The sequence below is a fragment of the Stegostoma tigrinum genome, chromosome 5, assembly GCF_030684315.1.
Source record: "Stegostoma tigrinum isolate sSteTig4 chromosome 5, sSteTig4.hap1, whole genome shotgun sequence".
Lineage (NCBI taxonomy): Eukaryota > Metazoa > Chordata > Chondrichthyes > Orectolobiformes > Stegostomatidae > Stegostoma > Stegostoma tigrinum.
Genome location: NC_081358.1, coordinates 105,991,890 through 106,008,834, shown reverse-complemented (window position 1 = coordinate 106,008,834; position 16,945 = coordinate 105,991,890). Strand labels below are relative to the sequence as shown.

Sequence of the window (16,945 nt, the reverse complement as noted above, 5' to 3'; positions counted from 1 at the left end):
TGCTTTTCCTGATACATGTAAATGTTATGGTGTACAAGAGGCAATGTTAAATTTTGCAGAGGATATAAAATTTGTAATTACTGTAAAGTATGAGAAGGACACCAGAAAACTTCAAAAATATGTTAATAAGTCAGTGGAATGGACAGCTAGGTTGCAGATGAAGTTCACTGTGGAGACATTTGAGGTGATATATTTTCACACAAAGAATACAGTGTAAGATAAAGGGTACTATTCTAAAGAGTGTGCAGGGTCCAAGAGACCAAGGTGTACATGTACATAAGGCTTTAAAGATTGTGAGACAGGGAAGGGGCCAGTCAATAAAGGATGCAGTATTCTAGGATTTATTAATGGGGGCATCAAATACAAGAGCAAGGTGCCATGCAATACCTGCATAACACTCTAGTTAAACCCATGTACAGTTCTCTGTGCTAAATATAAAGAAATAGAACATTACAGTGCAGTACAGGCCCTTCAGCCCTGTGAAATATGTGAACACACTGGAGAGATTGCAGAAGAGAAGAGGTTTTCCAGAATTTTCAAGCGGTTTCGGGGTCAAGACACTTCTGTTGTGAGCTGGAATGGAGACATACAGATTTTTCCACCCAGAAAGGAGAAGGCTAAGAAGACATTTGATAGAAGATTTCAAAATCATGAGGGATCTGGACACAGTAGATACAGAGTAATTGTTCCCATTTGTAAAATGATTGAGAACAGAGGACACAAATTTAAACATAAAGTGATTTGCAAACGAAACAACTGCAATGTGAGAAAAAATAAATTCTTGCATGGTGAGCAGTTAGTATTTGGAATGCATTTCTGGAAGTGTGGTGGAGGTGGATTCCTTCAAGACATCTAAGGGTATTTGAGATGATTTCTTAGAATGGAAGTACTGCGTCGGCTTATGTGGAAAGGGCAACGGAATGACACTAAGTCACAATGTTCTTTCCAAGAGTTGGTACAATCATGTTAAAACTGAACGGACTTCCCAAGGCCCACAGAAATTTTGTAATTGAGTAAAATGGAACTATTACAGAATGATCAATTGATATGTCATAGTCAACCTAGCAATGGGAATACCAGAAGAAATAAACAAGAAAAAGATAATACTGAACTTACCTGTGGACCTGGAGGTCCAGGTGTGCCAGGTGCTCCTTTTGGTCCAGGATCCCCCTAACATGTAAAAGAAAAATAACAGCTCTAATTTTTTTTAGCCTCACAATGAATGAGAGGGTCTCCATGCTGGAGTTTAGGAGTAATGCATGTGTTCAAAGACAGCATTCTGGTAAATGTCAATGCCTTATGGCTGCTGTCCAAATTAAATAGACTGATAATCAGCTCCTCTTCTGTAGTAGTTAATAGATGAGAACAACAGTCAACCTAGGAAGCGCAAGGAATGTAAATGTGAAAAAAGATCCATAATAATCTCCGGATGATGACTTAATATACTGACAAAATGAAAGAAAAAGTGTTACAATTTTGAAGTCACTATTCTGACCACAGAATGTCTCACATAGATTTCTACACCCAATGAAGTACTTTTGAAGTATAGTCACTATTAGGCTGGTGTCTAACATCCATTAGAAATGTCAATATTGAGACATTATTTATGAATTCATTTAAAGGATCAGCTTACAGGCTTTCCTGGAAGGCCAGGTTCTCCAGTGAGTCCAATCTCACCAGGTGGTCCCTGAAAAATGAACAGATGACAGACAATGAGGCTGCAGTCAATCAGACACATTTAATGTTCCTTTAAGATCAATGTGGTGGTACTTTATTAAAAAAAAGCAAACGTGACTGATCAGTTGACAGTCTTTTTCTGATTCTGATGTGATGTGTTTCTCAATCGCCAGTGGAAAGCCTGTGAGAGGCCTTCAATGTCTTATTTAGAGAAGGACCATGACCTTAATTGCAAGTCCGGTTTAACTCAACTTTCCAGCGATGGGTCTTTGGCAGGATCAAACATCCCAGGGGTAAAAATCCCAGCCCCCAGTGCTGATGTATAAACAGTGACCGGCAGCTCTTCATTGCAGGCCCTGAAACCAGGTGGGCAGGGTCAGCTGTCAATAAAGTACCACAAGAGACCTACAGCAAAGAGAAACCAGGCTGCAGGTGAATGAGGGCAGGGTATGGAGTTACAGGAGAACGTGGAGATTGTCAGAGGCAAAAGCAAGGAATGACTTCCCCTTCGTGATGTCACATGCCTCAGTCAGACAAACAGCCTGATGATAATGTACTCCGGAGGAATCTTCAAGCAAACCCATGGGGGTTTGTTATCCTGCCACCTGGTATGATAAAATGCATTGGCAATGGCGGAATGAGACCCTTAAGTGGAGAGGAATAGCTTTAAGAGCCTCATCTGGTGGTGGAATAAGAAAGTCATCCATGGGCCTACCTGCCTTGAACTTAACTGAAGAAGAATCAGGAAGGCTCAGCCAATATTGCCCCACCTACTAAGTACTCCCTATCTCAAAATGTTGCCTGTAAATTCTATACTCTTACAATTTCAGTAATCACTGAACCAAACAAGCGGAACTTGAATGTAATTATTTCACGTCCCATGAAGCCACAGTCTGAGACTGCATTAGGAATGAACCAGTTTGAAGGTAAAGCTACAAGTGACACCACCTCATCTTCAATAGAATCCACTTCTTATCCTCGGAATGATAACATCTATACTAAACACAGCTTACCTGCTCAGATAAACTGAATCTTTCAGTTTATTTTGAAGCCCAGGCTACCACTGTACATATACAGTGTGCAGATACTTTTAGTCAAACCAGGAAACAAATGGGTTCAAGTTGATTACCTATTTCATGAGCATAAAACTGTAAGGAATAAGAACTGTAGAAAGCTATAAATTCCACCCAGTATACACAGTCCTTCATAGCTAATCTCCCACACAAAACTCCACTTCCCCGTCCAATCCTTTATTTCCCTCAAATATCTTGAATTCAGAAAATATATTGATGTCAGTCTTAAATTGGCATAATGCCAGAGCAATCCCAGCACACTGGGCTCAATAATTGCTAAAACATGCACTCACCTAAAGATAAGACAGATAAAGGTTAGTAAAATCTGTCCACCAACCTTCTAAAACAAATTAAAATGACCCTCTTATCAGTTTGTTCATGTAATTCTTAAGTACGAGTGAGGAGAATACAATTTCATTCACTGCTGATCCACCCAGAATGAAAATAACTTGCATGAGATCAATTCTGGCCTTGATTTTACAGGGGAGCAGACAGCATCTCAAGTTGCTACCCGCATGGCCCAAATAACATTCTTCCGTAATATCAAGCATGTTCCACAATTCAACTTTCCGAACATCAAAGGAAAGTTTTAATAGCTACAATACTGAAGCTTCAATCTTCCAAATCCATAGCTCCTTTGGATCATGTTGCTAGCTATTTTGGATCACTCCATATTCTCTGTTCAAATCATCCATCAGGAATTATAATTAAGCCCATGCAAAGTCCTTACTTCCTTACCGGAGTTCCAGGTTTTGCAGGTCCCTGTTGAAAACAAAAAAAAGGCTTTGTTAGGAGTAATTCAATTTTACTAACTTAATCATCATTTTTTAATGAATAATTTCAATTGGATTTCCAGAAATATTTGAAATTGTACTGTATCAGGGATACAGAGTGAAAAGTAAGTCATGTCAATCGACTTTTTCAGAAGCAGCCAGTTGATTATGTCCAAAAAATAAATTCACTCAACAAATTAAAGTGGTTTCTTGGATCAAATGGCATTTCTAATACACTGTCTTTTTATCAGCTCTTGTAACATATATCATAAAAATCAGATTCCTGCTGAGACAGATGTTTATTAATAACATCAACCACTTACAGAATATAATAATTCAGACATAGTCTAGATGCTACGTTTATTGACTGTTACTGTACATCACATATACATAACTGATGTATTAAACTGATTTTTTGGTACTTTATACCAGAATGTCACATTCCATGATGTCATGAAACTGCCATAGATGTAAACTATGCTTGTCTGGACTAGAACCTGTGCAATAACATATGCCCCCTTTAAAGAATGGGAACTGATTTCCAATTACATGTACAAGGATGCATGTAGATACATTTCCTCTGTGTGTCTGATAAAGCTTTAATACGACTGGGTCTAGCCTTCATACAGATATAAAAACTTTCCTCTGTGGTGTGCTATCTGTTATCGCAAATTAATTTGAATCATTTGTCAAAGAAATCTGGTTGTTGTCTGGCATGTTGTCTTCAGTTTCTGATCTGTCATTCTCTGTCAAAGTCAGTTGACCAAAGACAGTTTGCAGATATTACTTATTTCTTTGTCAGACTTGACTATTTCTCATTGCAACAACATATGAACTGGACTGTACACAATTACATAGCATTTTCCATGAACCCATGTGTTTGAAAATCTCAAACTCTTAACCTTTGTTCTGGTTTCAAGTTTGGAGAGGCGTGGTGGTAACGTCACTTGAATAGTAATCAAGAATCTCAAACTAATGTTCAGGGAACATGGGTTCAAATCCCAGCATGGCAGTTGGGAAAAATTTGAAATCAAAAAAGAAATGGGGATGACATAGCCAGTTTTTTTCCTGTATCAATGAACAATTTAAATAAATTTAGTATGACTGTCTGCATTCTCATTGATCAGGTTTCTGTAACACTATCTCCCTTCTTTCCAACAATATGTCATGTACATGTGGTTGAGTGATGAGATTCCGGATGGAAGAACCATGTGGATCCATCTTCCAATCATGAAACTGCATGTGAGTAAACTATTTTCAGGAATATCATGATTTTTTCAGTGGGTCCAGTGTTTTCTGTGAACTGCTCGACTGCGGGTATTGACTTAATGTGGTGAACACTCCATTTTCTATACACATTTTGAAACGGTACGCTACTGTACTGCAGACCACTAAAATGGACAATTTGTCGAGCTACACCAAATATAAAGATTTTGGCAGTCAACACTCATTGGACGAGTGGAATCTTTGATTTGTCACACAAAAAGAAAGTACTTGGTGAAGTATTGAGTCAAGAAAATGCTATCATGTTTTTGAACATGGTAAATATAAGTGGCAGTTTTGCACCATGGCTCACAGGCAATCTCACATGGGATTGCTGAAGGTGATGAATGGATGTGATGTTGCAGCCTAGAATCTTTGGTGTTGCAACTGATTGGGTTGTTCCTTCATAGATTGTAACAATGTATCATTTATACATAATTTATACCAATAATAGAAGGTCCTGCAGAATTTTTAGGGGAAGAGGGTTCAGGTATCCATAACAAGTATATTCTGTTAGGGGTACACCATTTGAAAAGAGTTAATGTTTCAGCTTGTCTGGTAGCATACATGTGGTGCATCAAATTAACAAAATATGATTGATTCTTCTTCACATGCAACTGTGAAGCATTTTGTTGCACGTTGGCTTTCCTTCGGCAATTAAGTTTCTTGAAAATTTTACTCTAAGGGCGTTTTGTAGAAGATAGTTTGCATATATCACAAAATGACAGTCAATCAATTGACGGATGAGACAAGTCTTTTACTGAATTAGATGATGGCTACAATTGTTGTTGCAGACTCAAGCATCTGAAGATGTTACAGACCAGCTAAAATTGTTTTCAACTTATACCCGTTATCTAGCAATGTAGCAATAGTATGTTGTTGACTTAGTATAGCTGTGCTTTGCTGGGGAATTAATGGGTGTAGAGGCAACAACCAGTTCCATAACCCTTTCACTTCAGGTCGTTTGCTGAAAGTGCATTTGTACTTTAGTATCAATGCCTGCCAATGAATTGGCTGACTGTTTTGTCTGGCTATAGTTGACTTGATCTTCTAAATCTCTAGAAAATCATGTCAGGCTGATTTGTGATCATCATTACTGGACAATTTGACTCTTACTGATCTATCTTTTCTAAAGCATTTAAGAGTTATGACTATTGTCTTTATTTATGAACTGTTTGTTTATCCAGGAAATAAAGTTGCTGTTTGTTTAAATAGCTGAAACTCTAAGGAACTCTGGTTGACTTCAATCTTAACTGCAACTTTTAAAATGGCAGTAGAAAAATTTATAGTATAGCATAAAGCCTATTTTTATAAAAATTATTGTTGCTTCGCTCGCTTTTTCTGATGTTGCTGCTTTACAAATACAGAATTATGCATGTCGGTGGAGTTCATCCCATGAAAGCATGTGGTCGTATCACATGTAGAGATAGCAAGAACTGCCAATGCTGGGGTCAGAGATAACACAGTGTGGAGCTGGAGGAACACAGCAAGTCAGGCAGCATCAGAGGAGCAGGAAAGTTGATGTTCTGGGTTGAGACCCTTCTTCAGAAAATGAAGAAGAGGAGTCCCAATCCAAAACATCAACTTTCCTGTTCCTATTATGCTGCCAGGCTTGCTATGTTCCTCCAGCTCCACACGATAGTCTCACACGTGCCTTTTCCTTCTTTTTGAGCTGTTTCTGGCAAGCGAAATAAGCAAGCGACATTCACGCTATATAGTACCTGGCAATGGCAATCTTCAACAAGAGCGAATCTAACCATCATCCCTTGACATTTAACCGAATCCCCACTATCAACACCTTGACCATAAGCTAAACTGGACAGATAATCTTGACAGATAAATATATTGGCTGCAAGAAAAAGTCAGAAGCTTTGAATTTTGCAGTGAATCCTACTGCAAAGCCATCACTTCAACAGGTAATTAACATTCTCGGAATAGCACAGCTTTAAAGGTACTTCGTCAGAATTAAAAATTGTTTGTGTTTTTGTATGAAATACCGATGTCAATTACTGTTCATGAGCCTTCAGTCAAATTATCACACTCAGGTCCCCAGCTGCATAAAGGCAAAACATGTACAAAAACTTTAAATTCAAATATAGTTACAAAGGTTAATACTTACTGGTGGACCTTCTGGACCAGGCATGCCAGGAGGGCCCTTAAAAGGAAACAGATTATTAGAAAATTATCATATTATGCATGACTGATCTCATTTACAGTAATCACAGGTTTATTCAATAAAGCAAACCCTGTCTCTTACATTTCCTCTGGTTGACTTGGAACAAGCAATTCACTCTAACATTGCTGCCAATGTTATACTTGAAAGAGCAACTCAAAATGATTTATTTCTTCTTTCTTAGAAGTCCTTCACTGCATCACTGTAAAATGACAGGAACTCTGTATTTAAACTGTCTGTGTTTAAAAGCCATTGACATGCCAGTATTTGTAGCCAAAATAAAAAGCTTCACACAACCTCATCACAAACTGTTCCATGATTCCTGTTCTGCACCAATTTTGCTCCAAACTCTCATGAGTTTAAATCTCTCCACTTTCAATATGTAATATCTTTTAAAATCAGAGCAGCAGGTTAGAGCTCCATACATTTGTAGACATATGCTATAGGGTCTAAGGGCAGCATTGCTAGGCAGGTAAAGCAAGTACACTCACCACTGTCTCACCAGATCGAAGGACTGGTCTCTCATTAGAGAGTAATGGCTGGTGGTAGTTTAACCTGAGGCTCACCACACCATAGGTGAGGGGAGAGGTTGAGAAGGAGAATCTTTCATGGTCACCTCAGCCATTGCAGGATCTGAAGCTAGGCTGCATCACAGACCAGCTGAGCTAAATTAGCTCCTCGAGGCAGAGAAGAGTATGGGGACACACGTATTGGTGGGAGGGGTGAAAGTGAAGACTGAGTGATGCTGATGCGTGTAGCAAGGGGAAATAAAAGGAAATCTGAGAGCGGCACTTATGAGATTTGCGGAAAAGGACACACCAAGTTTAACATCAGTGAAAGAGTGTTGGAAAATTCTGCCTCCAATGTAGCAGAAACAGAGTTCCTGAATATTTTTAAGGCAGAGGTAAATAGATTCTTGATGAGAATGGGAGTGGAAAGTGAAGTCAGGGGTTTGGTGAGAATGTTAAGTCATCAGATTGGCCATGATCATATTGAATGGTGGAACAGACTTGAGGGAACCAAGTGGCCTACTTCTGCCTCTAATTCATACGTCCATAAGTTTTCAGAAATACAAGAGGGGGAATCTAAAACCAGCCCAGGTGAGTAAAGGGAAAATGGAAACCTTAGGTGTGTGCTGTGAAGTGGCGGAGCTTGGGAAGTGGAACATAACTTGAAGGCTGAAATGGGGTGAAGAGAGCAAAGGAGATGCTGAAGGAGGTATTTTGGGGGCCATACAAGCAGAAGATATGTCAGAGAGCTTGTATAAACTGAAGTGATGTTGAATGAGTTGGGAATCATGATCTTGGTCTATTGAGAGGGAAGAGTGCATAATAAAAATCAGAATTTTAATGTTCTTAATGCATAAATTTAACATTTCCTAGGGACAGTGTGATCCTCACTTTTTCAAGCCCTAGAGAGGGAAGTATAATATTAAGGAGGAGTCCAATGAGGGGTGATTCCACAATCAGCTCCAGACTATCAAAAGAATGGACAAAACTATGAAAGTGAGAGCACCCTCGAGATTTCTGGACAGGAACATATATTTGTGAAATTTACAGTCAGTATTTAGCTTCCCTGTGCTGCAATAGCTCAAAATCAGAGACAGAATATAATACCCAACAAAAATTTGCTGCCCACACCCTTGAATAAATCCAGCAAGGTTGGGAAAGACACCTTCTTTTGCCATTCAACATTTTGTTTTCTTCCCTGAGAAAAACATTAACTATAAGTAGCAGTAAAAGATTATCCATCAAAGAAAGATATTTAAGAAATTTTAAGGTAAGTAATGAATTGCTAATACAAAGATAGCTGTTTTCAACTGAGAAACTGGATTTTGATTTTCAATTTTATAAAGCTAAATTCCCCTGAATACATCACACAGTCTAACATAAGAACTGTTAAGGTAAAGAAACGTTAACTCATCTCGGTAATTAAGGTGCGATATCCCTAATTTTGATTTTAACACTTGTGCTTCTGGTCAGGCATTGATATTTCACTTATTGTCCCAATAGGTGAAGAAGTATTGCATTTACATATAGCATTAGTTAGAAGCCTATGTTCCACTGCATTTTACTTCCCCATGCATTAAAGTGAATTTTAGTTACATTTGTTAGGAATCGACCATTTGACTAAACTTGTTGGTCGGCTTTTACTGGTTTACCAGATTAGCATGCATGCTTTTGCAGTCTGAATCATTTTACAAACTAATAATGTTTTGGAACGTCCTGGTGGAGGGAGATTTTTCAATTCTCATGTAAACCAACAGATCACTGAATGAGAAATCAAGAGATTTTATCACAGAGGTAAATATATCACACAAATGGATGGGGGGTGTGGTGTGGTGAGAAAACCCAGGTGGGGTCATTGTGGAAGGATTTTTTTTCATGACTCAGATAAATGTTCATTAGAAAAGTTGTCATTTACCTGTTTTTGGCTCATCTGCGAGTTCTGTTAAGTTCCACTGATTTAGTCACTCATCACTAAAGATTAAAATTGTTTTGGGATCCAAAAGACACTGCCTTATATATTTTAGTATAGATCTTGCTTATTTAATTTTAAGTGTCTGACATCCAAATTAAGATCAAATCAGAAAATGAATCAGATGAACCTTAGACTCCAACCCAGCACAGTATTGAGATTCTTTACTTAAAATCTGATTCCACATTGAAACTAAAGCAGTTGGCAAATAAAAATTGCATCCCACTTTGTACATTTTATTTTCTGCAAATTACCTCCTGAAAGTATTTCATGATTTGGTGACTGAAGAAAACAGTTGAGAAATATTAAATTATAAATTTCTTTTCTGCCAGAAAACAAGAATCAATGTTTTTTCCAACAAACGCTTCAGTGAAAAACAGGCCTGCAATACAATGGTGCTCAAATGTACTCAATGAGTTAGAATTGAATATCCTGAGAAGAAATAACAGAGAAAGCTAATGATGAATAATGCTGTTGATGTGGTCTACCTGGATTTTGAAAGGGTATTCAATACAGTGCCACTCAACAGACCTGTAGGTAAAGATAAAGCTCAATAGAAAGTAGCAAATGAAATTGACTGAAGGATAGGAAACAAACAGTTTTAGTTAAATGGTTATTTTGAGGACTGGAGGAAGATTTGCAGTGGAGCTCTCCAGAGCAAGATTTGAGACTTTTCCTATTTGCGATAGGTTTCAACAATCTAGATCTTAGTGTGCAGGGATTAATTTCCAAGTTTTAAAATTATGCAGAGCTTAAAAGCATTGTAAATCGTGAGGAGGGCAACGTAATGACAAAAGGACATTGACAGATTGGTGGAATTGACAGATAGGTGCCATATGGGTTCAATGCAGAGAAGTGGCAACTGATAAATTCAGGTAGAAAGAACATGCAAATGCAGCGAGAAAAAAAGTCATTATTGTGAAAAAGGGGTTCACAACTCGGGTTTCATGTTCCCAGTTGGGTTAGAATTTAACACTTTGGGTCACAAGATCTGAGCCAGTAATGACCAAATTACGTCATTAGTGCTCCTTCTCCAAATACCCTCATTCTCACAGCTCTCACTGAGGGGTCACAACAATTTTCAAGCCTCAAGATGGAGTTACAGTGGTAACAAAAAAGGAAGCTCTTGTTTAATGGTGTGCAGAAACAGAAACCTGGGTGTATATGTGCATGAGACACTACAGTTGGCAAGAAGTCAGCATTCACAATTAACAACACATACAGTATCCTCGACATTATTAATAGAGACATAGAATATAGGTCAAGAAAGATATGTTGAACTTAGATAATGTGGTAGTACACAATTTAGGAGGGAACTAAATACATTGAAGAGACTACAGCAGTTTCTGACATTGATTCCAGAGATAAGAAATTTTAGTGATAAAAATAGGTTAGATATGTTGGGTTGTCTACAGTAGACAGAAGGCTAAGAAAGATTTGATAGAAGCTTTCAAAATCATGAGGGAGCTGAATGGCGTGGACAGGGAGAAATTGTTCCCTCCCCTAAAAGGATCGAGAATGAGATGGCTCAGATTTGAAGTAGTTGACAGAAAAAAAGCAAATGTGCTGGAGGAGAAAAAGAACAGTTTAGTTTTTAAGCTCTGGAGTACATTGAACAACAAAGAACAATATGGCTCAGGAACAGGCCCTTCAGCCCTCCAAGCCTGCACCGACATATTTTGCCCTTCCATACTAAAACTGTCCTCACTTACAGGATCCATATCCCTCTGTACCCTTCCTATACAAGAGTCATTCAAGAAGACATTAGGTGACTTTAAAGAAATACATTTTGCAAGGTTATAGGGAAAGGCAGAAGGGCACAAATTGCTTAGACAGTCAGTCAGATATGATGAGCTGAACAACTTACTTCTACAAAGTAAGAATTCTACAATGTTGTGATCATGTTAAGGAAGGGCAGGGATATATGATGTAGGACATATGTTTAATGAATTTTGTGAAGTTTTAGCAAATAGCAAGTTTTACATTTAAAGTTCACAATTAATTCTTTCTACCCATCCTCTAAAAAAAGTTATAACTTTATTAGATCGTGCTGCCTACCCTTGTAAATTCATACAATATATGGTGGATTTCCAATTCTAAATGTTCTGAAGAAGGGTCACTTGACTCAATATGTTACCTCTGATTTCTCTCCACGGATACTGCCACTTTCTGCTTTTGTTTCTGATTTCCAGTATCCGCAGTTTTTTTGGGTTCTTGTTTATTTTGTTCAATTCTAAATGTCAGTCAAAGCCAAATACAGCTTACTGTAGTACTTCACTGTTACATATGTTCTTAGTTGTAGCAGAAAGCAACCTTATGCTGTCAATTAGCAGCTATTGCTCATGGGAGCTTTTTGCTATAATCTTTACTAGTCACCTTGACAATCATTCATAATTTTCTTCTGACAGGGGCAAAGATTGAACTTGAAGCTTTACAAACTATTGTAAAGGTCAGTCTGTCAAATGGGACAATTTCCCTGGATGCCAAGATTACAATATAATGAAAGAAAGACGGGAGCTACTGTAATTTTTGAAAGAGTGGAAGGGGAACTCATTACATTGAAATTAATATCTTGTATCAGTTACCTATAGGTTCCCTTACTGACAATTTTTTTCCAATTAAAACAAACCTTACTTTGTTCACTTTGTTCTCCTCCTAATTTTCTAAAATGATATTACATGAGACAAAGAAGAACAGTCAGCAGGTCTGTTTCCAGATCATGGGTATTTGGTGATGTCATTGAATACACGATGCCAATTACTGGTTGAATTTAACCATAATTCTTACTTTCCCTTCTACTGCTTTCCTATTCTTTGCAATTCTGCTGTGAAGAGGCATGTTGGCATCCCAGAACCACTTCATATACAATGGAGTGGAGAAAATTAGAGGGCCACTTATCTCAGGTTCATCTCTCGTAGTTCCCCTGGTCAGTGAAGAACAGAGTTAGAAGAAGTTTGGGAGGATGAATTAAACAGCCTGAAGAAACAACTAGGGACAATAAAAATATTTGAGACAACTGGAGGTTTGCGAAACTGACTGGAGAAAGGCATCCACTATTCCTCAAAAAAGTCTAACCCTTTCCTACATTAGTGCTATTAAGTTGCTGAAATCGGTGCACAGCTATATTTTTAAAGTTCATTACATTTACTTGTGCTGATGGATACCATTGCCAAATTTAACAAGCAGGAAAGTATGAAGTTCCTCCTCCCCCACCAAAACCTGCCATGCTCCAAATTCCAGCCACAATTTAAAACTGTGCCCAGACAACATTTCATCTCTGAACCTCTGGACCAACGGTGGACATTGCATTCTGGCCTCTACCCAAGCTTGGAGATAGCAGGGAAGAAGCAGGTCAGCCCTGAATTTTAGTGACTGGTCTCTACAACTGATCCTGCCACATATGTGCAAGTGCAGGGTCAACTTGTTTCCCAGGCACAACAGGCCATCCCACCTGATATGATGGAGATGGCTGTGGCATTCAGTGAAAGTGACTGCTTTGATTTTCATGTCAAGATTTTTCAAAGTCTAACTTTCTCAGCACATTTGATAAAATTGGAAACTGAACATTAATGCTGGCAGTTGTGGCATTTCTAAAACATTTACAAAGCTATACAAGTCCCCCTTAACTGGCAACTCACTTACGCCTGGCGAGAAGCTAGACAAACCATAAAAGGTATAGCAAATTGCTCCCGATATTGTGAAAAGCCTTGCTGTGCTTCTTATCCAATTCTGCCCCAAATCTGGCCATAGCCCATGTTGCTCAGTTCCCTATAAGAGCACACCTATTAAGCCTCTTCTTAATCTTTTTGGCATAATTGGAAATAGTCCTAGAAACTCAAGTCTCTCCAGACAACTGTTGTTTCCCATTCCTGTTCAAACCCTCACTAATTTTGGGGCAGTACAGTGGCTCAGTGGTTACCACTGCAGCCTCACAGCACCAGGGACCCGGGATCGATTCCAGCCTCGGGCGACTGTCTGTGTGGAGTTTGCACATTCTCCCGGTGTCTGCGTGGGTTTCTTCCGGGTGCTCCAGTTTCGCCCCACTGTCCAAAGATGCAGAAGCTAGGTGGATCGGCCATGCTAAATTGCCTGCAGTGTTCAGGGGTGTGTGGGTTATAGGGGGATGGGTCTGGGTGGGATGCTTCAAGGGCGGTGTGGACTTATTGGGCCAAAGGGCCTGTTTCCACACTGTAGGGAATCTAATCTAATTCTATGCTTCCTATGGTTTTGATGCCCTTCTCAACATGCCAAACTTTGAGAGCATTTTAATTATTTTCATCTGGAGGAGTCCATTACAAGAGAAATGAAAAAAGGTATGCTTCTCTCTCTTAACCATGATTCAACGACTCTCTATTGGAAAATTCATTGCATGAATGTTAAAAGAGAACAAGGTTAGATTCATCAATGGTGCGATTCCTTCACCATGAGAGTGAATGCCTAAACTCAGACATGAAGAGCTCTCAGTGGGGAGGAGTTAGCGAAACTGTAGAATCATACCCAGGCATCAGTGATTATCTTCAGCAGTCTGGAGCTAGACTGAAAAGATGGTTAAATCAGGATTCCTCATTGCATTTAAAAAAAAAACAAATTGGATATGTAACCTCTGGGCCAAGAGCTGAAAAGTTGGATTAAGTTGGATCGCTCATTTTCAGCCAACAGTGACCCAATGCGTGGAATGGACTCTTCCCATGCTGTAAACATGTCTTTGTTTCTATGTTCCTGTGCCTCTATATGTTTCTAAGCCTTATAAAACTTACCAGAGTAAATTTTCTGTGTCACTTTTCCTGGCCCATACATGGCCTGCATTTCATGAAATCACATACCTCCAGAGCAAGTTTTTCCACCCATTAAAACTTACCATCTGCTCTCTGTCTGCACCTGTGGTGCAGAGCATCTCCCACTCTCTTTAATATTTGAAGGATGTGAAATGCCTTGGGACGTTCAGCCACATTAAAGGTGTTTTGTGAGTGTAAGTTATTGCCGTGGTATTTCTGGGTCCAAATATCATTCCAGTTTCTGGGCTTTATTGAACATTAAAACTTTACAGGAACATATTTTTGCTCGCTTTAATTGATAACAGGCAAATATACATTTGGAAGGCTGGCGTGCAGTCTCAATTTGAGATTGGTAGGCTGCTTCCCAAAACTGAGAGCTGAGAATTTTCATGGGACTCCTGCAAATAAATTATTTGTGCCTCTCACAGCATGAGTTCAGGAGTAGTCTGAAGATCATCAGCTTCCTCATTAAAAAAAAACCTGCAGATCAGCATCTGGTAAAAGAGCAAATTGCGGCAACATGCTGCTGTAATTGTTAATTAGCTTAGCTTCTGGCCACTTTGGATAAGATGAAAAAGGAGAATTTTCATTTGCTCCCCTGTTGAGATTATCAATTAAATTTTAGGCTGTGACACCAAGGGAGTGATGTAGAATAACCACTGGGGCCTGAATAATGAAACTTCTTTAAGTCTGTCTTCTGACTAATTTTCGGTCTGAAGGTATGGTGAAATGAGCAGTGTTCAAATAGCTAGCACACTGACTTTTGGTGAAGTCTCTTAAGTGCTGTGCTTCAAGAAACAAGGTGAGTTGATGCTCTGCCACACAGAGTTCCAAAGACAGCAAGAAAAAGATGGGATCCCAAGTTAGCAAAACTTGATCTGACCTATACAAGTGCGTAAATACATGGGATGTCATTGATGAAACCTTGGAGCAAATAATGCTTGAAATTTCCTGACCAGAAAGCATGTTAATAAGCATCACAGTAACAGGAGAAGGAACAGATGTTGTGGCATCAACGTGGAATTCTAGACATATTTAAATATTGCAACATCCAGGAGCAACATAATCCTTCTTCGACTATTCCACTCAATCCTCTTCAGCTCCAGATTTTAAATCTGAATGATGAATGAAGGGCATCTCCTCTCCAGGATTAAGAGGAGATGTTGGTGCCTGTGATTGGCAGTACCAGGAAGGTTGGTGTAGAATGATGGCAAGGGGTGGGATGGCATCTTGATTGGGTGGTTTACAATACACATTCCCAAATGAGATGAGCTCCCACCACTTCCTTCCTTCTTGACTTTGTTCATGTAGGACTTTAAAAATAGCCTGCACACTGCTACCTAACTACCCACACCAGTCATATTTTGGCATGGGCAGCATATTATTAGAGTCAATTGAGCCTTTATCGAAGTCAATTGACACTTAATTATTTATTTGCATTTTATGGATGGGCTGCTCTTTATATTGTGGCATCAGTGCAGAGATGGGTTGAAAAGTGGTGAGGCAGGCATCCAGCCTTTTTTACATGCCTTCACGCTGAATAAGTGTCCATCTGGGACGTGTCATATCCAGTCCCATATCCCATATTTACCCAATTTTCTGTCTATCCTAATTTAAGGCGGTGGTCCAATTTACTTCTGCAGTTCCAGCACTGATTAGTGAGGGACTGATGGCACCTCTAGACTAGTAAACACATACTTAACTTCATCACTTTTCCCACAGTAAAGTCAGAGTTCTGTCTCCTCAACACTATTCCACTGCAGCAATGTGATAGCAATTGAGCACATGGCCCCTTGGCTGAAATCTTCTTCTCCTTAGTTCATTGTACTACTAACTTTAGGCAATGGCCTAGTGGTATCATTGCTGGACTGTTAATCTAGAGACCCACATAATATTCTGGGGACCTGCGTGTGAATGCGCCCCCCCCCCCATGGCAAATGGTGGAATTTGACTTCAATAAAAAAATCTGGAATTAAGAATCTAATGATGATCATGAATCCATTGTTCATTGTTGGAAAAACCCATCTGGTTCACCAATGTCCCTTAGGGAAGGAAACTGCCATCCTTACCTAGTCTGGTTTATATATGGTTCCAGACCCACAGCAATGTGGATGACTCTTAACTGCCCTCTGGGCAATTAGCAATGGGCGATAAATACTGCTTAACCAGCGACGCCCTCATCCCACGAGTGAATAAAGAAAAAAAATTACTTCCCTGATCGAACTCCACACGTATTGAATTTTTATTGCATGCTGTTAAAGAGTTAATTCACATCATACATCAAACTAAAGTTCTGTCCATTGGGAATTAAATCAACAATGAGCTCTGTCTGTGAAAGTTCCGAATTTTTTAACCCTCATCAGTATAATATTTAATGGCATTATGGTGAGGCACTTGTTTGCAATGGTGTGAAAAATATGTTACAAATCAGATTTCCATCTGTCTCTCTATTCTATCTCTCCTTGAGACAATTCTTGTTGTCATTCATTGTAGCAAAAAGCACACTATTCTATGTAATTCTGTTAATCTGTTTTTAATGAACTGTTATGAAATGAAGGCAGAAATCATTAAGCCAGGTAAGCTACCAGAACAATTACACTCAATAACTCCAAATACCCACCGTTCCACATTCAGTCTCTAGTTCAGTTTTGTCAACTCATGTGATTGCAATTTTTATTTTTAATAAGGCTACACATGCTGCAGATGCCACCATTAAGTGGCACAAAAGCATGT

General features: G+C 39.0%; 1 protein-coding gene across 2 annotated transcripts in view; it reads right to left on the bottom strand.

Moving 5' to 3' along the window:
• The window catches only part of LOC125451406 (collagen alpha-3(IX) chain-like), a 113,954-nt gene that overhangs the window by 66,383 nt on the left and 30,626 nt on the right, over nucleotides 1–16,945 (bottom strand). For both annotated transcript variants that reach the window (XM_048528451.1, XM_048528452.1), the window contains exons 12-15: nucleotides 6,906–6,941; nucleotides 3,489–3,512; nucleotides 1,634–1,687; nucleotides 1,117–1,170 (exon numbers count right to left, since the gene is read on the bottom strand). In XM_048528451.1, the coding sequence (XP_048384408.1) occupies nucleotides 1,117–1,170; nucleotides 1,634–1,687; nucleotides 3,489–3,512; nucleotides 6,906–6,941 (168 nt within the window). The remainder of the gene's footprint in view (nucleotides 1–1,116; nucleotides 1,171–1,633; nucleotides 1,688–3,488; nucleotides 3,513–6,905; nucleotides 6,942–16,945) is intronic.